The 26510-nt window shown below is 35.9% G+C and overlaps 1 protein-coding gene across 2 annotated transcripts in view; it reads right to left on the reverse strand.

The window, feature by feature from the left end:
* Positions 1-1895: 1895 nt before the first annotated feature.
* LOC128864374 (synaptotagmin-1) overlaps positions 1896-26510 on the reverse strand; it is a 53604-nt gene continuing 28989 nt past the window's right edge. The window contains exons 1-8 of one of the 2 annotated variants that reach the window (XM_054103999.1): positions 12746-12980; positions 6897-7159; positions 4654-5032; positions 4466-4576; positions 4223-4343; positions 3951-4141; positions 3351-3654; positions 1896-3221 (exon numbers count right to left, since the gene is read on the reverse strand). In XM_054103999.1, the coding sequence (XP_053959974.1) occupies positions 3043-3221; positions 3351-3654; positions 3951-4141; positions 4223-4343; positions 4466-4576; positions 4654-5032; positions 6897-7111 (1500 nt within the window). In that variant the 5' untranslated portion in view covers positions 7112-7159; positions 12746-12980 and the 3' untranslated portion in view covers positions 1896-3042. Of the gene's footprint in view, positions 3222-3350; positions 3655-3950; positions 4142-4222; positions 4344-4465; positions 4577-4653; positions 5033-6896; positions 7160-12745; positions 12981-26510 lie in introns of those variants that run through there. The other variant, XM_054104000.1, reaches the window with a different exon arrangement.

Below are 26510 nucleotides of genomic sequence, written 5' to 3' on the forward strand. Positions count from 1 at the left end.
TAAAGCAATCCCAAGCCTCACCGCATGAACACCTAACGGACAGTGTATGGTGAGAATACCTACCAAATTCGACAGCTGTGGCTTTGTTCGCCTTAGAAGTTCTCTCGAGCGCCCCAGATCTACATACTCGCGGCCAGAAGGATCGCGCGACTTTGCACGTTTGCGCACTAGCCCAGCGCTCGCTGAGTTCACACGAGGCCCATCTTTTCAGTAGCAGACCATAGGTTCTTAAGGGAACTCCAATTTTCTCATATTGCGATGAAGCCGTCTCAAGGGTCCCTTTCTAGCAGTTTCTGAACTACTGGACTACTAACTCTTGAAAAAAATTGGTGTGGCAGAAAATGATTCTTGTAGACTCCGAAAAGAGGCACAAGGAACAACAGAACATGTTGTATGCTACTATCCAGCAGTGGCACAACGCAGCCTAAATTACAAGGGAAGCTTGCATTAAAAGCGAACAGTCTCAAAATGGCTCCTAGATAAGAAGATCGCACTGACCTATAGAGTAAAATTAAAATAAGCCCAGACTGTCAATATGCAACTTGTGTAAATGAGTAAAGGAGCTACCGTCGTAAGGGTACAAGGGTCCGTAATAACGGAACAGAGTACAGTTTTATGATAAAAAATAATAAATAAAGTGGAATACCCCGGCATTTTTTCGATTTTCACCCAGCCATTTCAATTATAGTTTAGCCAAAAAAAGCCAACACTTTCTGGATTCTGGAAATTGAAATTTGAATAGGTCGAGCTAAGGAGCACCAACAGATTTGGTGGCCCCTAAAATACTCAAGCTGAAAAGTCTATTGTAAAGGGTGATATTTTAAGAGCTATAAACACACGTAAAATTTAGAAAACTGCATGAAACTTTTATTTGAATCGATAGTATAGTCAATATAATTTAATGTTTGAAGATTATTTCATGCAAATGCTGACCCCTACTGCGCTTCAAATGGTCCATTTGCTTAGTCTAATTCTGACATACTCTTTCCAATGTTTCGGCCGGTATCTCACATATAAATGCTTTAATGTTGTCTTCCATTGCGTTAATTGAAGCAGGCTTGTCTGAATAGACCTGAGCTCTAACATAGCCCCACAAAAAATAGTCTAAAGGCGTTATATCGCACGATCTGGGTGGCCAATTGACAGGTCCCGAACGTGAAATAAAATGTTCACCGAACTCGCCTCTCAGCAAGTCCCTTGTTACGCGTGCTGTGTGGCATGTGGCACCGTCTTACTGAAACCATATGTCCTGCAAATCAAGCTCTTGCATTTTGGGCAAAAAAAAGTTGGATATCATTTCACGGTAGCGCTCACCATTCACAGTTACGTAACGATTCGCAGCATCTTTGAAGAAGTACGGCCCATAAGCCGCACCAAACTGTGACCTTTTCTGGATACAATGGTAGCTCTTGCAATTCTTCTGGCTGATCTTCACTCCAAAATCCACAATTCTGCTTATTTACGTACCCATTGGTCCAAAAATGAGATTCGTCGCTGAACACAATTTTTCGACTTTAAACTTTCTTAACAGAACACGCATTTTTATAATAAAATTCAATGATTTGCAAGCGTTGTTCGTTTGTAAGACGATTCATGGTTAAATTATAGACCAAACTGAAGATGTTTGACAGTGAAACAAAACACGAAACATGCGTCAGCTGTTTAAACCAACTGTTTAAAAAGATAATAACTAAAAAGTCACCCGTTATTTAGAGCTCTGCATTCTCCATTCTTACCGAAATAGATTTTTCAATTCTTTGTCATAATTTTTGCCTACCAAATTCGATGTGCATATCCACAACCTTTACGACTCGCTTCCATATTTCAAAACTAATTTGCTTGGTTTTTATTTGTTTTTATTTGTTTTTATATTTCCATAAATAGTAACAGTTACAAGCAAATGATATTAATATTATTAGAAAAATATTTTAAAAGTTGTTGTTGTTGTTGCCAAACATTTGTTTAATACTCTTTTCTCCGATTGTATGCTCGTGAATAAATGAGTATCTACAAGTGTAGATAAATTGTAAAACTTAATTGATTAAACAAGTGTATGTATATAAATCTGTAATGGTTTCCTGTCTAAAAATAATCTCTTTTCTATTTCTTAAAAACTCAATTTCATTTAATTTTATCTTAATTATTATTATTATGATTCATTTTGAAAGTTCTTTCTGTTTTCTAAACACTCAACAATATTTGAATGCTTTCCGCCGCTTCTTTAGAATACAAGTAATGTAATAAATACAAATACAAATACAGGTAGTTAGTTAACTATGGATACGCGCAAATATCCAGAAACATCGAAATATATTTATACGTGTATATAGTTTTTGTTTTTTGATTAATTTTAAGGTATATACTTAGGTACTCTTGGACATAAAATCGCGGAGAATTGCACATTAGTAATGGTTAGACATGGTTTTCAGTTTGGTGGTTTCCATAAACGCACATACATACGTATTACACAGTACATATATATCTAGCACACAGGTATAGAATTATTTAAATATTTATATGTTAAGTGCACGTGAAAGCAAACATTTGAGCACACATAATAAATGATTTAAGCGTGCATATCTTATTACATTACTACACATATATTATGTTAAGATCAATCTTTTATTACTGTCTTATAAAAAAAATTTATTTATTTATTTTATTTATTTATTTATTTCAAATATCCCTGCAAGCCATGCCTTGAAGTGGAAGATATTACATTACACATAGGTACTTAATTTGTCTTTCAATTTAAATATTTGTAAATATTTTCTTTTTTAGTTTAAAAGCAAACTTAACTCTACAATACATATACATTTATACATATACATATATGCATCAAATATAAATAATATAAAATGTTCAACTAAATAATTATGTTAAATCCAGCTCCCATCGCACAGTAATGTTCCCAACAGAAGTGTACAACAGTGCTGCTAAAGAGTGTTAACCTTCTCTGCTACTGCTGTTAATAATTAACAGCTCCAGTTAAATACCTGTAACATAAAATTCACTATTCCCAACGGCTGTTATCAAGCGTGTTTAGTTAGCGCTGGTTGGTGCATTGGCTACATTGGAACGCATGTTGCTTGTCTCCTGTAGTGGCACCCATTGGGCGAGTGAATTTTTAGAACGAAACATTTCTTCGAAAAATATGCGTTCATCGGGTCGCACCTCTGTAGAGTTGCCAATAACAGCGCGTCCAAGTATTTCGCTGGAACCTATTTACAAGTGAGAGAGAGAGAGTGGGAGAGAGATGAAATGTAGTAGTAGTAAACCTCATACAAATATTTTTTTGATTAATAAATAAACTGTTTACATAAATAAATCAAATTTGTTACAAAACCCACCTAACAGGCCGTCATGCACGACAGTAAACTCGATGAGGCAATTCTTCAACGTCTCCTTGTTGACATCAAATGTTAGTGCTTCATTGTATACTGGATTTACAGTATTGCGTGCTACGCCAGTTTTGCGCTTCTTAGTTTTCTTACCACCCGTGAGTAAAGCTACTTTTATGTAGGGATCTGACGAGTTACGTGAATCATCAATTATTCGTAAATTACGCGCTTTTATCAATACAACTGTAAGACGCTCTGCTGAGGGCAAAAATGACAAGGACACCATTATATCGCCCAAGTCGACTTTTAAGTCCTAAAATTGAAAATTAAAGAGTTAATTAATTATTCAGAAAATTGGAAAAAAATTCACTTAAAAGCTGTGTGTACACAATAGTGAGTCACTATATTACAGCCAACAGATAAAACAGAAAATTTTTAGAATTTTTAAATTTCGTATATCCCAAATGAAACCGCGTTAGATTCTTTCTCTACTACTTGACTATGTCAGAGAATGTTAAGAAATGAATAGATGAATGCTCATTAACATTCTCCGACTATATCACGAACTTTCCTATACCCCTGTTAGCAATGAAATGTTAGTTCCCTTACTTGTTCAGCGCACGATCCCAATGGCGTCCACAACTCGACTTTCTCAGTCAAATCTAAGCTGTTGAGCGGTATTTGAGCGCCGCCAATGCAAACATGACGTGAGTATGCGTCGAAGTCGTAGAGTAAAATTTCAATAGTACGTTTTTCAATTAGGTTAGTGCTCTCCTCAAAAACGAAGTCCTCATCGAAAACTGCAAAGCAATGGATTTTGATTAAAAACTGTAATTCGTACAAAATGAATTCACATTTCTTCCAACTGTGTACCAACTTACTAGGATTCAGAGTTTTCTTATGTATGCGCGTCTGCCAGAAATTCTTCTTCTCAGGAAGCAGACGCACCTTAGCATATGGATCGGCTGTGCCACTAAAGTCACGTGGTTGCAAATTTTGTGCCTAAAAGATATGAAAGGTATACTCCATCAATTATTATTGGCAACTAGTAAATTAACCTGAACTGCAGACTCATTTGCATAGACTCATTTTAGTTTGACATATTTGCGTTTTAATTTTCTCACCTCTATTAAGTGTACGGAGAGCATTCCAGCTATCGAATCGTAAACGACGCTCAAATGTATATTGCCGCGAATATCATCACTACCCTGTGGAGATCCCTTTTGCTGAGAGTTCTATAAAAAAAACCAAAAAAAAAAATGTATTTCCGTTCACGCTTTTGCAGCTATTCCGAAATTCTTTCACTACTTACATTCCTATAAAGTGTCATATCAATTTTGGTATGATCCAATTTTGCGCTCATCGAGGAGACTTTCGGCCTGCTTGGATTCATACCCAAAACCACATGTTTGTCGGAGCGTGTGATGGGCACTGAACTGGTCGAGGACAAGGAGAGCGTGTTCGATTTGAGACTACCGGTGGGTGAGGTAGGTGTTGGCGGTGGAGACTCTTCAGCAGATGTTGAAACCTGTTGTTGCACAGTCTTGCGTGGTGATGGCACCCAGAAGGTGGGATCATCTGTATTAATGGATGTGGGACTCATGTTGCCCTTACAAATCGAACGTGAACGCGAGCATTCGCTGATATTGTCGGCATTGTAGCCAGCAGCGCCGGCAACGAGCGGGTCGGTGCTGCAGAAACGGAGAAAAATTTAATTAGAAAAATCTCTTTGTAAAATGGAAAAACACAGAAGTATGTTTGCAAATTGATTTTTTATATACTTTTTTTAACTAATTTCAAAATATTTTCCTTTTTCTAAATTTTTTTTAATTTTCTTTAATTTTTTATTATTTTTTTCATTTTTTTTTTAACGTAATGCGCATTTTTAACTTTTTTTATTTAACAGGCATCAAAAATTTCAAATGACTCAAAATCAAAACATTAAGTAAGGATAAAAAAAATACAAGAAAAAAGTTTTTTATATTTATAGAAAGCAAGTTAAGAATTTTAAAAAATTTTAAATAATATCAAAAATTTTATGTAAAATGATATTTTTTAACTTTTTTAAAATATTTTTTTTTTTTGTTTTTAATTTTTTTTTTGGTTTTTTTATATTTTTTTTTTTAATTTTAAATAATATCAAAAATTTTACGTAAAATGATATTTTTTAACTTTTTTTAAAATATATTTTTTTTTTGTTTTTAATTTTTTTTGGTTTTTTTTTATATATTTTTTAAGCAAGTTAAGAATAAAAAAAATTCTAAATAATATCAACAATTTTATGCAAAATGATATTTTTGTTGTTGTTAATTTTCTTAAATTTTTTTATATTTTTGTAACGTGAGCAGCATTTTCTACTTTTTCATTTAAGAGGCAAAAAATTGACAAAAAATTTTAAATGGTTCAAAATTAAAACATGAAATTAAGCAGTAAAAAACGAAAAAGTAAAAAAAGTCTAAAAATTTAAAGAAAACAATTCGAAATACATTAAAAATTAAAAAAATTGTTTAAAAATTTAGTTTTTCTTTTTTCTCTTTTATTTTTAATTTTTGTTTAACCTTTTCCAATTTAAATAAATAATTACAAGAAAATTATATCTTTTTTTAAGCTAGGATTTCGTTTTTCAATTTTGGTTTTTTTTTTGTAACTTTTGGCGGGGAAGTGAAATAGACACAAAGTCAAAATATCTAATTTAAGCAGTAAAAAATGAAAAACTAAGAAAAGTTTAAATATTTAGAGAAAACAAACCAAAATACATTGAGAATGAAAAAATAGCAAAAAAAGAAAAAATGTTGGTAAAACTTTCTGTAAAATGCTTTTTTCAGAAATTGTTTTTAACATTTTTTAAATATTTTTTATTTTCGTTTTTAAACTTTTTCTAACCTTTTTTTAAGAAAAGGTAATATATTTTTTAACGTAAAGAGCACTTTAATTTTTTTAATTGTTTTTTTTTTTTTTAGTTTAATAAATAATTGACAATATTTTTTTTTAAACGTAAGGCGTATTTTTAACTCGTTTTTTTAATTTCTCACGCATCAGTCCCAACCAAAAAATTTCAAATTGGCTCAAAATCGAAATATCAAATTTAAGCGGTGGGAAACGTAAAAATAAAAAAGTTTATATATTTATAAAACAAAAAAAAAAACAAATCAAAATCGTGAAATTGAAAATTAAATATAATCTAAAAACAATACGTACTCATTGAGCTTCACACATTTCGCACAAAATTAAGCGATGTTGTTATCAAATTGGCACAAAAGCAAGGGGCTGACACGTGTAAACATTTTTTATTTATTTTTTTTTTACCGTTTTTTTTAACTATTGTTTTATTTTAATATTATATTTTATATTATTATATATATTTATTATTGTAATATTACTTTATTTTATATGATATTATTAATATATTTTTTTTGGTTCTAATTTTTTACAACTTTTTGTAATTGAATTTTTTTTTAAATATTTTCTATGGTTTTAAATTTTTTGAATATTTTGAACTTTTTAATTTTTATAAACTTTCTTGTTTTATTTTTTTATTTTTTTGCGCCAACTCACCACTGTTCCGTATCCTGTGTCTCCGCTGCCGATTCAAGCAAATTTTTCTCAAACCAATTGAGTCGATATTTTTTCGAACACGAAACATAGAACAATGCACCCAATACTGTGACCACCAGAAAGGATATGGAAGCATAAATGCCCACCTGCGCCACAGACACATCCTCCTCACGGATAACAATATCCATATTCTTACCGTTACTCAAGACGGGCATTTAAGCGTTTGTGAGTAGTGACTGGCTGTTAGTAAATGTTGAAAGCTTCTGCAATGAAGTGGAGAAAAATGAAAAATATGAATGACTTTTGGATTGTGGCATCAAGTTGCAATGATTAAATTCTGTGATATTATCAAAGTTGCGGCCAATCAGAAACACTTTTGCTATCAGTGCTTTCAAAGCTTTGATTTCATTTGCGCTTCCTCTATATTTCATGTCACTAATGTATATTTATTATAATAAAATAAATTGCTGTCAATTTAAATGAGACAAAAATGACAACTCATCAGTCAAAAGCATTTCCGAAAGAAAAAAAAAACAGTTATCAACCTTATCGTTGCTGAAAAAAAGAGACCTTAAATATTTCTACATATTCAGTCACTCAATAAATCAATCGTTGGAAATATGTTTCTTTTTTTGTTGCAAATCTGAGACCATCAATTATTTAACAATTGTTTATATAATTACTTACAATAGATTTAAAATAACGCTAATATGTTTGGGACATAAGACACTCACTGGTAAGCTACTCGCAGCAAGGCACGTGTGCTCGAGCAATAAATGCCACCAATAACACACAAAATATGTATACAACCACATGTTCACGTTCATATTATAATTACATATAAACTTCTATAGCACTATATGTATATGCGTATATATGTATTTACTATGTACATGTATATATATTACATAAAAAGCCTACAATATTTTCATATATGCACTTATCTCAAAATAACTAACAAAATTCAATGGAGGCGCCTAAATGCAGGCTACATGATAAGGTGAGTAAGCAAAGCACATATTTCACATGAAAGCAAACATAAATGGGTGACTGTCTGATATCAGCGAATTTAGTTTGCACTCAGTAGGTGCACATCTGCATAAATACACCAATATTATGAGATAGCAACACTAAGAATCGATAAGCTAAAATTTGCATACGAGGCGTGACTATTGAATAACCAGACTGACGCTGTTAATCATTTTATATAGATTTCGAACATATTTACTGTATATATACATCTTCCAAATTGTTTTTACATAAATGAAAACACCAAAAATATATAAGTATATATGTATATAAATTTTCCCATGCTTCCTAGGTGGAACAAAGGACCTCAAATACCCAATACTGTCAACAAAAAAGTATTCAAAGCTCAATGGGATTTTAGAACCACTTTAAACTAGCACTTTTTTAAAACAAAATTCACTTGACTATAAAACTGCATACATAAAATTTTCCGCAAAATTCTAATTAAAATTATAAATTTTTTTTATTTGCGAAAGTTATATTTGCATAAAAAAATTAATAGAATTAAATGAGAAACTATAAAACTGTGTCTTAAGTCCCTGTGCTATTGTAATTTAACGCAGTATATACACACTCCTCTTTTTTCCCCCGATATATAAGCATGTATGTATATATAAGTGTATATATAAAATTAACCTTTGCACTCTTTCTGGGTGTTTTGCCGAGCTCCTCTTCCTATTTGCGGCATGTGCCTTGCTGTTGTTCCACAAAACAAACCTACAGTTTCATATCGCCGTTGCATCCCACAACGCTCCATGGGAGTTTGCTTTTATTTGAGATAGCACTGAAAACGTTCTTCTGTCCACTCTCTTCGGGCTATGCCTTTTCTTTTTCACAGCTTCAACGTATATAAATCTTGTTCTTTTTAATGCAGGTGTCGCTTAGGCAACATATAAAACTCACTTAGCACAAAATTTGTTGAATAAACCGGGTGGTTTTTCATTGAGATCGGTACTTCAATTCTAGGTCGAGAATTTACGAGAGGGACTTTAATAGATAAGATAGCATCGCAGAAGAGAAGAGCAATTTTGAAAGAGCTAAATATCTAGGGAAATCATAGTTGCAGATAGAGCATACAAAGCAATGACGGCAAAAAGCAACCATCCCGGGAGATGATATGTACATTTTCACTGATAACCAGTCGGCGATAAAATCTATCACAATACAGTCGACAACCTCTAAGGTAGCCATGAAATTCCGCACATCTCTTAACGAGATGCCTTAGTGAATTCACCGAAAGGTTAACATGGTTTCCTGTCCATTGCGACATTGAAAGTAGCACGAGGGCTAATCAAATAGCGAGACTTGGCACCAACACCGATCAATAAATTTTTTCAAAAATATAATAGGACTATGAATAAGTTCGTGCGGTTTTTTTCGAAATTTGAAACTTTATTGACGTAAAATGGTTACAAATTTAATATTCAAAATATTGTCCATCGCTTACTACTACTTTTTCCCATCTTTCTGGCAATTCACGGATTCCCTTTGTGAAAAATTCGGTCGGTTTTGCCGCAATCCACGAATCGATCCATTTTTTGACTTCATCGTAATTACGGAAGTGCTGGTCAGCCAGGCCATGTTGCATCGATCGGAAGAGATAGTAATCGGATGGCGCAAGGTCTGGACTATACGGCGGGTGGGGTAGGACATCCCATTTGAGCGTTTCTAAGTATGTTTTGACCACTTGTGCAACATGTGGCCGAGCATTGTCATGTTGCAAAATAACTTTGTCGTGTCTATCGGCGTATTGCGGCCGTTTTTCTCGCAGTGCTCGGCTCAAACGCATCAATTGTCGTCGGTAGACATCCCCCGTAATCGTTTCATTCGGTTTCAGTAGCTCATAATACACAACACCCAGCTGGTCCCACCAGATACACAGCATAACCTTCAGGCCATGAATATTCTGCGCCGACGTCGATGTTGAAGCATGGCCAGGGTATCCATACGTTGCCCGACGTTTTGGATTGTCGTAATGGACCCACTTTTCATCGCCAGTCACAATTCGATGCAAAAAACCCTTTCTTTTGTGCCGTTGAAGCAGTTGTTCGCATGCCATAAAACGGCGTTCAACGTCTCTTGGCTTCAATTCATACGGCACCCAATGGCCTACCTTTCGGATCATTCCCATGGCTTTTAAACGTTTGGAAATGGTTGATTGATCAACTCCCAAAGTTTTTGCAACCTCTTCTTGCGTTTGAGCCGGATCTTGATCGAGCAATTCCTCCAATTCGGTATCCATGGACTTTGGCGGCGCACCCTCGCGTTCTTCGTCTTCCAAGCCAAAATCACCACTTTTAAAGCGTGCAAACCACTTCTGGCACGTTCGCTCAGATAGAGCATGCTCACCATAAACTTCCACCAAGATACGATGACTTTCGGCTGCTTTTTTCTTCATATTAAAATAATGAAGAAGAATTCCCCGCAAAAACACATTATTTGGCACGAAATTCGACATTTTCAAGTGTGGTAAAAATATTGTTGTTTACGCTTCAAATAAAAAACTTATACTGACGTTTGTGCCTTACGACAGTAGCTCTCCAATGAATGTTTGGAAATGTGGATCGATGGAATAATAATCAAGTTACGCCATCTGTTGTAAAACCGTAACGAACTTATTCATAGTCCTATTACCAAAAAGATCTAAGGCAACCATAAGAATTAAAACCTTAGCATGTATCTCTTACAAAATCTACAGGGTGAACGATATGAAGTGTTACCTATTTAGAGCGCCATCACTTTTTTGTGTGAAATTAGTTTTTATTGATTTCAAAGACAAAATTGTTCGAAAATGATTACAATTTTAACCTATATTTACTTTAGCGTGATATGACCACCTTTTGCCTTGACTATAGCCTTCAATCGGTCAAAAAAGGAGTTGCACGCTGCCTGCACATCCATACTGGCATATTTTTTAGTCCTCACCTTGCTCTCCAAAATGGACCAGATGGAATAGTCCATCGGATTTGCGTCTGCCGGATTCGAAAGCCGTTATGTGGTCGAAATGAAGTGTGGAACATGATTTTTTAAACATTCTTGGTTCACTCGAGCTTTATGAGACGGTGCCGAGTCCTGTTAGAACGTCCATGGTCTACGACCGAAATGTTTGCGTGTCCACGGCTCTAAAGCAGCTTCTGAAACATTTTCCCGATAATAAGTCGCATTCACCTTGACACCGGGCTCGATAAAAACGATTGGAGAGTGTCCATCAGCGGTCACTGCGTCCCAAACCATTACTTGCGATGGGAAATTGCTTCGAGTGGCCATACGTAGGCTCAAATTCCTCGTATGAGCGTTCGGTCAAGTAAACACGATCGTTTTGAGTGTTTATGAACTGCTCAATTGGGAAATTTTTTTCATCAGAAAACACAATGTTAGGAAAGTCGCCACGTTCGTGCAAGCGCAACAACGCCTTTGCTGTTTCGCATCGAACTGTTTTTTGCTGGGTTGAAAGATCGTGTGCTTTTTGGAACTTGTTAGCCTTGACCTTGAGCTCATTTTTCAATATGCGTCGAATGCTGTCTTGCGATATTGTCAGTTCTTTGGCCATTTTTCTTCCACTTCGAGGTAGATTTCGTTCAAGTCACTTTCCGAACCATTTCTGCCGTTGTTGCGGTTTTTTTTGGTCCACCTCCATAGCGTTTTGCAATGCTACCAGTGTCATTGTGTCATTTTGAGGTGACTGACCTCACGGACAATGGCTGGTTGTGATTTTCCAGCCAAATATATCGCAATCACACTATTGCGTTTGAATTCCATCACAGAAAAAAAAAATTCAACAAAACTGAGAGGCAAATGCTTTTGATGGCTTATAAACAATATATTGAACTGTCATAAGAACAATTTTGACGTTGATGTCATTAGCTGTTTTACAGATACAAGCAGTGGGAAGTTTGTAATACTTCATATCGTTCTCCCTGTATATAGGGGGCTCCCTAAGTTAAAAAATGTTCTAGTGCGGAAAAATGTTCAGTATTATTCCAGCTCAATATTTATAAGTATTAAATAGTGAAAAGGAAACTTGGTAAAAATTTGAAACAAACATTTTTTAATGACAGTAAAGAATCAAAACAGTTGCCAGAGATATGGAAAGATCCATGAAAAATGTATTGAACTAATGGATTTCAAAAATGTGGACAATAAACAAAAATGGATATTGTTAAAGATATTGTTTTAGCTACACAGGTAGTGTTTAATAATGCAACGATCAAATTCTTTGTTTGTTGTTTTGTTTTACGAATACCTTACAACGCGCAGCAGAATCATGGGGAAAAAAATATAAAAATACAACTTGTTAAAGGGGACATTGTTCGAGGTATCCCTGAATAAATTTTGTTTCGCTTTTGCACTTTTTCGTGGTATTTGTTTATCAAAAAATGATTTTCGCTAATAAAAATCTGCTAACTCGATATTTTAAAATTAATTTAAAAAAAAAAAAAAAAAGTATGTGTTTTCAACTGTGTAACTGTGACTTACAGATGTATTGTAAAATGCAAAATGTAAAATGCATTGAAGTTAAGGGTGATTGTGTGGAGCAGATAAAAAATAGAGAAGATTAAAAACAAAAATTAAACTAAAAAAACTGTATCCTTTTTTTCAATTCAATTTACTAAACTTTTGTTAGTTTCCTCGTAAATCCACCACGATTCCCCTTCTACTGTTAAAAACAATGTGAAGAAAATTGCAGCACCCTCGTGCGCTGGGCCGTGCACGGCAGTGCAAAAAGTGCAAATACTCTGATAAATCGCACGTTTTAGACCTGAAGCAAAAGCAGTGCATACAATAGGATTACAAGTACTTGCTAAATAAAATATACATACAACAACAAAGCAAAAGTGTTTGCAAGTTTTATGGTAGCTTATGTGGGTACCCTCGTTTACGTGGAGCAACAGGCGACGCCAACACGTGTTTTCTCATAAATGTATGTACATTTTTTATTAACACAATTTCACTTGATTATTCTTTATATTCATGAGCTACACGTTTTGTTCGCACATTTTTTACAACCTTTCGGACGCTTTGTCAGCTTTCACCACTTCTACGCAAGTGCTTGTCGTTCATAACTGTCGTGATTTCGAACACATTTTCGCTTTTCCGATAAGTAAATTCATAATATAAAAAATACATAATAGCAGCACGTCGCTATTAAATGGAAAATCTATAACAAACACACAAAAAAAGCAACTGTACATTAACACTCAAACACACAAACTGCCGCTAATTTATTTTAATATCCCTGTAGGGAAATCCTCTTGCGCCGAGCTGGTGTAATTCAAGTGGATTTATGACTAGTTCGTAACGTTTCTGCTTCTCTGGAAAACTAATGTTGTTTACACACCACTTTGTCATTTAGTTGGTCAGTACGAGAATATCCGAAAACTTTATAAATTTTGATTGATTATGTAACACGGAAGATGGTTCCGAGTGTAGAAGAAGAGTCTCTGATTGCCATTCGCTTGGGAGTGGACGATTCTTCTACATACGATCCAAGCAGCTCACAACTTCTAGGCTTCACCCAAGTATCCTCTGGGTTGCTCCGGAACATTCATTGGAGAGCGAGCTAATATGAGAAGGCATCCCAGGATATCTGGTTGTGGGCTGGGTTTGGGACCCGCCACGTAAAAATGCTTCCCCAATGAAAACGACAACAAAGCGTCGGACGAGAACTGCTTATTCTGATGACGAACTAAGGGCCATGATGAGGGCATGCACTTGGAAAGTCTGGCCCCTTAATGGGGAAGGTGCCTCTGCCCAGCTGATTGATGTTCTCGTGAGAGTGAAGGCTGACATCACTGCTATTCAGGAGATGGGATGGACGGGGCTAGGCAAGAACAACATTGGGCCTAAACTGTTAGTTTTTCTCATTGGGAGAGAACTTTACTACCGAATTGCCCACTTGTTCCAAACTATCACTTGTTCGCAAGAGAGACTCTACGTTGGATTTCAAGGCTGTCATAATTATCGGTTTTAATGTTAGTTCCCAGAAAAAACGAGGTATCTTACAACCTTGAAATCATAACTGTCAACAGCGACGTGAGTACTGATACGCGAGTGCGCTGACTATTTGGTTGATGGTAGAACGTTTCATGATTTGATCGAGCTCCTACTCATCTTACTTGTGGAGTGCGTCTTGTTGTTGTTCCACAAATGGAGAGACCTACAATTTTAAGCTAACTCCGAACGGCAGATATTCTTAGAATATTAAAATTTAAAAAAAAATGTCCCGCAAATTTAAGGGCCAATTGATGGCCAGTAGGTGAATCTCTAAAAAAACAATCTGATTTTGATAGCATCAGTCCAAATGTATTATTAGTTGAGACCCACAACACCCTCAGTTTCCGTAATACCTCACTATTACTTATACGAAAATAAATTCTTATCAACGTAGAAAGACCCAATGAAGGGATCAAAAAAAAAAAATTTATATATAAAGATACAAAATGCAAAAAACTCAGACTAATCATTAGCTTAAAACCGTTTGAGAAGCTATTTGTAAAAGTATTCAAAAATACCTTGAAGAATATAGGGGCAAAAATAACCCACACTCGAAATTCCAATTTCGTTTCTTCAAGAAAAATTCATGTGGAACCGCAGTAGACTGCCTAATAAACGAGTGGATGAGTACTCAGATGACACCCGAACATATGCAAAAGAAAAAAAATTGCTTTGAGCACGAAAACACACTAATGTATGACATTTAACAAAAAAATGTATAGGTCAAAGGTAAGTAAGTAGGTGAAATGGTTGAAGTACCAGACTGGCACTCCTCAAGTAGCACTAGAGCACTGTTTTGATACCATGCGGAGACCAACAAGCGGCAGACATCTACAGCCACCTAAAGCTAACTGAGAAGGTTGATGGGATTTAGGTTAGAACGCTGCCCTAGCTGTCGAAGAAAGGAGCACCCAGTGACCTTAATCGTCTAGCTGCCAACCCGAGCATGGCTCAAAAGTAATAAACTAAAATTAAACGAACAGAAAATGAAAATGATGGAAATAAATATGAACAGTCTAATTGAATTAAGAGTAGATTATCTTGTTACTGAGAAGGTGGTCCGAATACTGTGTATTAATTATTATTTTTATTTCATTTTCTACAAATCCTGTGAACATGAAATATCTTGTCAACCGTCGCTTTAATAGGAATTACTTCAAGCGGCCATATCAGCCGTATTTGTTTTATAGGGTGGGCCATGTAAAATTTGCTTTTTGAATTGGCTATAAAAAAAAAAAAACGAATCAATATTTTAGCAAACTTTTTTTTTTATTTTGAAGATTGAACATTGTCATTTATGAATAAAAAATAATATCGTTCTAATAACTGCCACGACAGGCTCTAGAGTAGGCCATTCGATCAACCCAATTTTCAAACACATTTTCGATTGCTTGGGCTCCAATTTCATGAATGCAACTTCGATTTCGTGTTTTAAAGCATCAATCGTCTATGGATGGTTCGCATAGCAATAGCCCTTAACGGCTCCCCACGAAAAATAGTCCAACGGACTTAAATCACAGCTCCGAGGCGGCCAATTGATATCGGAATTTCGGCTGATTATTCGGTTTTCAAAAACGGTAGCCAAAAGTTCGAGTGTAACTTTGGCAGTGTGACAAGTTGCACCGTCCTGTTAAAACCAAATGTCGTCCACGTCATCCTCTTCAGTTTTTGGAAACAACTCGTTGAGGATGTCACGGTAACGCTCGCCATTTACTATAACCGCGGCTCCTCGCTCATTTTCAAAAAAAATGGCCCGATGATGCCGCCATACCAAAAACCGCACCAAAGAGTGACTCCTTGTGGATGCATTTGCTTTTCTACAGTAAGGTGTGGATTTTCTGAGCCCCAAATCCGACAATTTTGCTTATTGACGTAGCCACCGATGTGAAAATCAGAAAAGAAGAAGAAGACTCACCACTTTGGAAATAGGTTTTACAATATTTCCCAATTTTGTTCAAGCGTATAGCGACCCATTTCTTAAATGTCAAACCTTTAAGTAAATTATGAACACATTTGACATGTCATTTGTGTTACCATTTTAAAAAAAATAGGTGATTCAAAAAGCAAACGCTATATGGCCCACCCTGTAGCAAAACAAAAAGTTTTTCGTAATAGTATCTGGAGTCAATATTCGTGTGAAAAAAGCTTAAATCAAATACTAACTTTAATACAAATGTAAGGTTTTTTCTAAAAAAATTGTGCTTTGATACTAACCCCTTGAGCTAAGTTGGCTGATCAACAGTGAGTTAAATAACTGATATGGGGTATTGCCAACATATTATGCAAGGCTTTGGATTTTCATACCATTCATGGCGCATTATTTAGAGACATTTATTAAACTGCTAATTGTCACGTAGTATTCCTCAAGCAGGTGAAAAACGCAAAGCCAAGTAGACAAAGTCAAGATCTGCAAAATGTAGAGCAATCCGTGGAAAGTTGCTCCAAGGTACTGCTAGTGGTGCCTTCGTTACACTTACTTGCGCTGGTTTCATTTAATTGATAATAAAATCGGGACTTGCACCACTCGTTTACTGCATCAGTTGCTGTCGTCATCACTCTGAGGACGCCACAGTCGTATTTTGTATGCAAGAAGGCCAATTGCCTGCTTTCACTTTTCTTCCTTGCCACCGTCAAACGCTGAAGACAGTTAGCAAGTACCCTTATGCAACATGCGTAGCGAAGTGATTCCCAATTGGTGAAAACGTACCAGTTCTGGACCAGATGTTAGACTCAGAAGTTCAAGTTTTCCCCTGCAGGGAGTATGATACACAATATGGGCAACGTGTTAGCGCATATTTTTGTGAACACACCCGGTATGCGGTTGAGGTGCTGGCAGGCCTGACCAAAGTGGATAAGTGGTAGGAGAGGAGTTGGCTCTAATTTCGACGGATGGGCTCTGCTGGCAATGCTGCTGCGGAAAGTATTTAAAACCAATATTAAATTGTTGTTGTTTCGTTTATTTGTCTATGGGATGATATGAGGTCTAGGGCCACGCTAATGTAAAAGGGTTTTATTGCGTTGTTTTTTTTTCATGACCAGACTTTTTCTTATCTAAAATTAACCAAACTCAATCGATGACAGCGAGCAGAATCGCTACAGCAGCTAAAAGCAGCAAGTGAAAATATATTTATTCACTTCCACGTAAATCTATACTCGTATTTTACCTACGTATATGTAAACAGGAAAACATTTTCTTTTTTATTCACTCGGAGATACCTAGATACAGTAATATATGTATATTAACTTGCATAGATTTTTTTTCTTTTTGTTTATTTATTCATACCATAGAAATTTTTTCTATTTTCTATTTTATTTTTGGTTTTTTTAGGGGAGATTTTGCTGGAACAACGGCATAGATATTTCCAGGAAAGAAAAAAATTTGGTGTCAAAGAAAAAATTTAATCATGTAAACATTAAAAAAAAATAATTTTCATTCGAAATGGTCACCATTTGCTTTTACACAAGCCTTCAAACAATTAGACCATTCAGCTATTGCAGTACGCACAGTTTCGATGGATATTGGCGCCGCTGCCCTAATCAAAAATTATTTGAGACTCTCCGACAGGCCATGTTCTTCAATTCTTACCACAAACTGTAGTCCAATGAATTCAGGTCTGGACTTCCAGACGGCCAATCTTCTCGGGGTATGATCCCAGAAATATTGTTTTTTAGCCAATGCTGTGTGGTTTGTGCCTTATGGGTTGCAGCTAAATCTTACCGAAAGATCAACTGCTGCTCGATTGCTTCATCACGCCGTCTAAGACATCCTCCTGGTGCACTTTTGTCCAGGTATCAACCCCTTTTTCGCAGATATGAAGAGATGTAACGCCCTTACGAGGCACTCTCCACCAAAACATTACGGCTGGTGGACAGGCTGAACCTGTGAAACAACGATTTTTGCGTCTTCAGAATTTTAGCATAGATTTTGTCGTTTTGCTTACTAACCCTAGAACACACACCCAGAAAATACCACGTAAACACACACCCGGGATACGTTTGTACCCGTGACCTTATTTTGCGGTTTTTTTAATGCTTATTCAACCGATTTCTATGATTTTTTAAATGTATATTTTAATATATAACAAGTATTTTGTCTTTTGTTTCATTCGAATATTCCTACTGGTTCCAGCGATATGGGCAAATAAAGTCTGGACATGCAACAGTGGATTTTTGTTTCTGTTGTTGTCCTGATAAATGCAAAACAAAATAATATAATTTATAATAATATACTTGTAGAGTTACAACGAATACACATTTTGGTTTTTATTTCATTGAAATATTCTACCTGGTCCAAAAGATATGTGCAAAAAGGTAGCGCAAGGTATGGGTACGTAGGTAGCAAATACACTGGTATAACTGGTTTTTGTATTTTATATGCAGCTGCAAGGGTTGTTTTCACACGAGGTGTTGTTATAAATGCTGCCTGTTGATACTTTCATTATTGTTTTGGTGCTCAAAAGTGTAAGAAGTGAAAATATAAGTGAAAATAAATATAACTGAAATTATAAATAACTGGATACGAAATGACTTCAAGAAGAAACGAATATTTATCAAGTGCAGCATATAGAAGGTAAAAAATGTAAAATAAGCAACAATGTAAACATATACTAATTTTTTTTATTATGCAGGCTAACTGAGGAACAGCGGGAATCATATATACAATCTTTATTTGATGAAATTTGTGACGATGACGCTCCCTATGACTTTGACTCAGAAGATGAAGAAGAAATTCAATTCAATGACATTGAAATTGCTGATGACGATGCTGAAGTTTCGCAAAGTGCCGCAGAAGTATTACCTGATTATGCGGACTATGAGGATGATGAAGAAGACGATGAAGAAGAAGAAGTAGAAGAAAATAATGAATTACCTGCCAGTGGCGAAAAATTTGTTGCACGTGATGGTACTGAGTGGATGAAAGAACCAAATGTAAGTCGTCAGGTATTCAGACAAAATATTATAAGAGAACGTTCTGGACCAGCTAGATGCACTGAAATGTTGTCAATAGAGCAAACATTCAAATGTTTCATGAACGTTGAAATGGCTGATATAATTATGCGCCACACAAATAAGTTAGCAAAAGAAACTTATAATGCTTACAACAATGCGCATCCAAACACAACTCCTAAGTCATGGACGCCTGTGTCAATAACAGAGCTGTATGCATTTTTTGGCATACTTATTATGACTGGTGCGAACCATAGCAATGGAGAACATGTTCGAGATTTATGGAGCGTCAAAAATTATCCTTTATATCGCGCCACAATGGGAGTCAACCGTTTCTGTTCGATATTGCGGTTCCTAAGATTTGACGATAAAAACACTCGTGCAACACGCTTACTAACTGATAAAGCAGCACCGATCAGTGAGTTGTGAACGATGATGAACAATAATCTTGCTGCACATTACAAGCCCAGCTCATGCTTGACGATTGATGAACAATTATTTCCTTACCGTGGACGCACACGGTTTACGCAGTACATACCGTCAAAACCTGCTAAATATGGTGTCAAGGTTTGGTGGATTTGCGATGCCACAAATGCATATCCACTGCATGGACAAATATACACTGGCCAAGCAGAAACTGGTAGGGAAACGAACCAAGGCGAACGAGTGGTGAAGGATTTGTCTGCCAAATACCAAAGAAGTGGCCAAAACATTACAATGGACAATTTTTTTACGAACTTGCCAGTTGCAGAACTGCTTCTCACCTGGAAACTCACGATCGTTGGAACTTTGCGCAAAAACAAATCATATATTCCTCAAGAAATGAAGCAGAACAAAAACAGGACAATTGGTTCAACGACATTTGGCTTAAAAAATAATGTGACAATGTGCTCTTATGTTCCCAAAAAAAATAAAGCAGTAATTTTGCTTTCGGCCGTGCATAATGATGCTGAAATAGCTGACAGTGGGAAACTTGAAATAATTGAATATTATAATCGTACCAAAGGTGGTGTTGATCGAATGGACCAAATGTTTGCGGAATATCCAACACAAAGACAAACAAAACGATGGCCACTAGCGATGTTCTTCAACATGTTGGACATTACAGCTCTTGCAGCCTACATTGTCTACGATTTGAATAACCCTATGTTGCCTTGGAGAACAAACAACAAGCGTAAGCAGATCCTGCGCAGCTTGGCTGAAGCATTGTGTATGCCCGTTATTGAAGCCAGAGCCATAAATCGTCAAGTGACGCCAAATTTTCGACTAAAATTGCTATTGAAGCATATTTGAATCGACCGCTGGAATCAATGGTGTCAACAGCAGCATCAACATCTGCCGCAGCGCGCACGCCAAAACCTGTGTCCGGATCTTGCTATTTATGTTACGCACAAGAGAAAAACACCGTAGAAAAACCAGAAAGCTGCGCGCCAAATGTAAGAAGCCAATGTGTCTTGAACATTCGGTCACATCAACAAATTGCTCTATTTGCCATGATTTTCCTTAGATATAAAATGCATTTTTATAATTTTTATAATAAAAGTCAATAATATAATGTGTGAAATGAATATTTTTCATTTTTCAAATAAAAAAATAATATAAAAAATGTTTTTTTTTTGATTATTATGAGGATTATTACTATTGGGGTACAAACGTATCCCGGGTGTGTGTTTACATATATAATGTGTTTGGAAGGCTGTAGCTCCTGAACCAATGGTCCGATCTGGTTCAAATTTTGAATTTGAACTCAGAACTAAATAATCTTCCTAGATCCGAAGTTAGCGGTATAGAGGTATAGCGGTTCAGAAGTTACAACACTTCAAAGTTGAAGTGGATACATTTGTACCCGGGTGTGTGTTCTAGGGTTAAAGACTTCTTCAACAGTGAACATTTTCTCATCTGTGAAAAGAATATTTTCGTGTCCGTTGACCGCGTGGCACCGAAGAAACTGGTTGAATCTGTCGAGTCCAATTTTCTTCAAGCGCGTTGTCATCAAGATGACAAGTTAAGGGACGGAAGGCTTTCATGTTGAGATCAACTCTAATTAGTCTTGATATGGATCTGGTTGATACATTTATTTCCCTCGACATGATTTTCTGCTTTCTAAGGGGATTTCTGCGAATTCTTTCTCGAACGGCTTTTATGGATGCACTGGTTCGAATCATGCGGGGAAAACCACTTATTTTTCTGTCTGTCACTTCAGACTTCTGGGAAAATCGATTGATCGTGCTGTAAACAAACTTTCTCGAAATATTCAGTTTTTTCAGCATTTCGTAAATCTCACTGGCACTGCGATGCGATTTTCCTTAGCTTTCCACTCCATTGTTAACAAGCGAATTTTTCCACGAAACTAAGTATAATTTATGAGTAGGCAATGCATACGAACAAAAGCAAAAATAACGAAACTTTTTTCTGCGAATACGTTCTCGCCGTATGCATTGCAAAATTGTTCACAGAATTTATGGCAGACTAAGTATAAAAACTTACACAACAATAAAACTATATACTATACAGCGCACGCTCGATAACGTGAACAGACATTTTTGTGCATTGACTACTCTAAAACGTGAACAAACCCAAAAAGCTCTATAAAATGAACAATAAACGTTACAATTATTTGAATGTACAATAGTTTACATTGATCTCAAGTAATTCTGAAATTGGGGAGTCCCCTAATTATAAAATAGGCACTTTATTCGTAATTGCGTGGAAGGAGTAAAATATTTCAGTCGCGGTTTTGGGTTTGCAAAGAGTGTTTTGTCTTATGTTTCCTGGTGAATGGGCAAATTTCGGCAATGTTTATGCCACCAAACGTTACTCCCCTCATTCAACCGATAGATCAGAATGCAATAAAAATCTCTAAGTTGCATTACAGAAACAGCCTTATATTTAGCTTCAATAGCAGCGACGAAGTCTGATTTGCTCGAGTCGTTGAAAAAAATAAACTTAAAAACAGCTATACATCTTTTGGATGCTACTTGGTTTTGTGTTGGTGAAGCAACATTAGCTAAGTGCTGGAACAGTATTTTAAATTTTGCGGTAAGCAATGATGATACCGAAGATAATGTTTCGTTGGCGGTTTTAAAAGAAAAACGGGAAGCTGAACTTCGCACCTTGATAAGCAACACCGTCGATCTCCTTAGTAGTTTAAATCCTGAGGTTCATTCGTGTTCGCAGATGTGCTCAAAGATATGTGTGTGGGTTATTGAAAAAACTTTTTTTATTAAAAATTTCGGATTGAATTCACTTTACCAGCCATTAATGAATGGAACGAAGATAGAAGCAGGGCAATGCAGATGACGATCATCAACAAGAGGACGAATCCGATGATGACAGCGTATCAGAGCAACTGGAGAAAATTAAGCCTACTGAAGCAGTTGAAATTTTCAACAAGGCGTTAATATGGGCTGGTTATGAAGACGTCGATCAAAATGATATGAGTGTGCTAAGACGGTTAAGAGAGAAAGCTGTGCTTCAAGTTTTAGAAAAACAGAAAATACAAAAAAAGATGGCTGATTTTTTTAAACAAAACCATCGCATGACTTAATTTTCAATTAATTTGTAACGAAAATAAGAATAAAATGTGAACTTAAATGTGAAAAAACATATTTACTTAGTCTTTTTGGGCATTCCAAAGCGTGAACCCTCTTTGTTAACGTAAACTGCCTTGGTTTGAATTAGTTCACGTTATCGAGCATGCGCCGTATGAGCTGTGCTGAGTGTATTGAGTTCCATAAAAGCATTGCATTCCGACTAAATTGCATTTTTCAGTAGAAATTTCAGATTTCCATATAAATAATTATTTATCGCTTAAGCAGTTATCGGGCCAATTAAGAAGAAGAATCTAACTAAATATATTCAAAGTATAGTCTAAATATTAAATTTACTGAAAGCAAAAATGAAAGGTGATAAGCGTGTGCGGTCAGCAGGGGCATTTCCTGGGGTTTATGCGGCCGGCTTGAAGACCTAGACTATTCGGACGACATTTGCTAACTATCGCACAAATACTCAGATGCATCAGCGAAACTACATGCGGTATGCCATGCAGTAGCGCAAGCAGGTTTAAGAATTAGCATAGCAAAGACTAAAGTAATACGGATTAAAACCACCGAAACGCAAGCCCTTCAAATTGCCGACACGCCGCTTAAAGATACAGATGAATTTTGCTGCCTTGGGAGCATTATTTCAAAACAAGGTAGATCAACAACTGGCATACGCAACCGAACATCTAAGGGATGCGTAGCAGTTGGCATGCTAGACAAGGGAAGGAGATTAGCCCACATCGCCAGGCACACAAAACGGAAAATATTTGATGACAATGTGAAGTCAGTAGTTCTGTATGGATGTGAAACATGGAACTTAACAAGAAGTATATCACAATCATTGCAATCCTTCCTAAACCGTTTCCTACGAAAGATAATGCCTATATTCTAGTCTGATATTATAAGCAACGTTAATCTTTGGGCGCTACCGGGCAAATACCAGTTCACATAGAAATTATGTGTCGCAAGTGGAAATGGATTCGACACGCATTGCGCAAACCACGGGATGACATCGCAAGGACAGCGCTAGACTGGAATCGCCAAGGAAGCCGTAGGTGCGGGGGAACAGACAACACATAGAGGCGAAAAGTGGCAGTAGAGGCGGACAGAGCAGGCCGCTCCTGGAGTCAAATTTAACATCTACATAGCTCCAAACAAAAGAAATTGTAACTTGTTTATTGAGGCCCTATGTTTTTTCCAGGAATTATGGAAAAATATATATAAAGGTGAAGAAGTAGTTTTAGTAAAGAAATATTTTTTGTGTCGGTACTGAAAAAATATATAAACCACCGCATAAAAGAATTTTTAGGGATACATGTTATACCCATACTTTGAATTAAGAAAAACATTAGTTAAAAGAAAAAAACAAAACCAAAAAATAAAAAATGTGAAATAAATTAAGTTAATTTCAAGGGCCAATGTTGAATGTGAACCACACCTAAGGGTCAAGTTTTTTTCTGCATTTCATTTAACATTTTTCAATTTGAGACTAACTCAATATGAACCTTGGAAAGACACATAATCGAGCAATGGTCAGAATGGTGGCAGGAAATGGCAACAGTGAACAGTGGCGTAACAATGGGGTGGCATGGGTGGCAAAATGCCACGGGCCCCCGACTCAAGAGGGCCGCGGGCCAACAGGCCGCGAGCTCAAGAATTTTTTTATATTGTACATGAGTAATTTATTTTATGTGAAAAGCATGTTTTTATAAATTCTGCTTAAAATCCAATTAATAAATCGTTAAACATTTCAACCGAGCTTAACAAAAAGATGTTTATTCCTTTTTAGAGAACCACGCGTGACAAGTAATTTTTCTTACTTATAACCGTCATAAACCCGTCAATTGAAATACCGATAATTGCAGGTTCTTATTCATTTTAAAATGCATCCATTGGTTTCTACATATTTTGGAGTGGAACGTTGGCAGCGCGGGTGAGCATTAATAATCGGGGAATTCCCCATTTAGTTCTTTTTTTTCGTCTCACTACTGCGGGGGTGAGTAGGCCACACTATGTTAGGGGAATCCCAGATTTGATATTTTTTTTATGAGGGCTTCACTGATTGAGTATTCTTTGTGCGAGTATTTTAACGATTGGTGATTTGTATGTTTGATTTGGTTATTTTATTGAATATGAAAATAGTGGCAAAGTAAAGTTTGTTGTGAAAGTTAAATATTAAAAAGTCTAGTTCCAGAAAATATTTAAGTGGGAGCGAAAAACGAAACAGAAAGAAGGAAACTGAAGAAAAAATAAAAAGCTACCTAAAATTAGTCAGAACTTGAAAAATGATGACTTAAATATTAAAAAATCGATTGAGCAGTGCTCCAGAAGTGAAGAATCGGAGCTCACTAAAAGTACATCAGTGTTATCAGATGCAACACCCAACATCAGTGAATATCCACATCCAGAACAACCACAACAGCATGAAAAATGTATCTGTATGTGTCTTCGCCATATGTTACTGATAAGGGTAATTTTAAAGAGGTAACTAATCAAGTGAAAAGGTTCGTGATTGAAAACGGACATTGCAACCTAATGGCCCTTTCTTAAAAGATAGTAACAATAGATCTTTTATAGAAAAACATTACTATATTGTTTCCAAGTCTGGTGTCAAGCTTGAACGTACATGGCTTTCCTATTCTTTAATACTTCAGAGTGCGTATTGTGAACCGTGTCGGTTATTCGCAAATCGGGTATCTAAGAATATACAAAATGTTTGGATTGAGGGCTATGACGACTGGAAACATATTGTAGATGGCATACAAAGACAAGACACATCAAAAATTCATCTGGATTCCTGTCTTACGTATCAACAGTGGCGACTACATGGAACACTCGATGAAGAGCAAGAGTCTATGATCAAAAAAGAAAAATCCTTTTGTCGACAAGTACTTTCTAGGCTCCTTGATGTTACTCTGACACTTTCAACATATAATTTAGCCTTTCGTGGCCACAGAGAAAACGCAGATATCAGTTATCCAAGCTCCGAAGGGAACTTTTGAGTATTAGGAAAATACGATCCGATTTTGCAAGAGTTGTTAAATAAACCAAAGGACCAAATAAAATACTTAAGTCCGAAAATACAAAATGAGCTAATTTCTGTCCTGGTTTTAAAAGTAGAAAATGCACTTATAAATGCACTAAATGAAGCACCATCCTACTCTATCATATTCGATACAACGCAAGATATTTCAAAAATTGATCAAATGTGTGAACTTTACCGTTATTGTTTGATCGAAAAAGATTGTAATGGGATCCCTAAGGCACTTGTGATTAAAGAAACATTCTTGGGATTTCATTAGGTTAAGGATCAAACTGCCTTAGCAATGTCCAAGCTAATTATTAAATCCATAAATGACAAAAACATTCCTCTAAATAAGTGTCGAGGACAAGGATATGATGGTGCTAACACAATGAAAGGGCCTTATGGTGGAGTTCAAAAACTCAAAAAAGATGTTGAGCCAAATGCCGTATTTGTTCACTGCGTTGCTCATAATTTAAATCTAATACTCAATGATGCTGTGAGAGAGGTTATTGATATGCAAAATTTTTTTTGAAACAATTCAACAAATTTATAATTTTTTTGGGCATAGTATCAAAAGATGGAATATTTTATCAAGTTTGATATCTAATGAAGAAAGTGAGTCTTCAAATTCATTAACATTGAAAACATTAAACCCTACTAGATGGGCAGGACGCTATGATGCCGTTTTTGCTTTAAAAGTTCGGTATGCTGAAGTGCAAAAAGCGCTAACGAAAACAAACCTGTTAAATTGCAAATCAGATGAAAGAAATGAAGCAGTTTCACTAAAATAGAAGATCGAAAACTACAATTTTGTTATGTTACTGGTTTTCCATTGTAAGATCCTACTTACTATCGATGCAGCCTCTAAAGCACTTCAGTCTAAAGCCACCGATATTTCAAATGCCGTAAAACGTTTGAAAATATACCTAGAAGTATTGGAAAGGTATCGACATGAATTTGAAAATTTGAAGATGGAAGCAAATAGTTTAGCTGAAAAATGGTCCATCACCCCTGAATTGTCTAATACTCGTCAGGGGAAGGTAAAACGCCATTTTGACGAGCTGTGCGAAGATGAGC

The sequence above is a fragment of the Anastrepha ludens genome, chromosome 5 (assembly GCF_028408465.1).
Source record: "Anastrepha ludens isolate Willacy chromosome 5, idAnaLude1.1, whole genome shotgun sequence".
Classification (NCBI taxonomy): domain Eukaryota; kingdom Metazoa; phylum Arthropoda; class Insecta; order Diptera; family Tephritidae; genus Anastrepha; species Anastrepha ludens.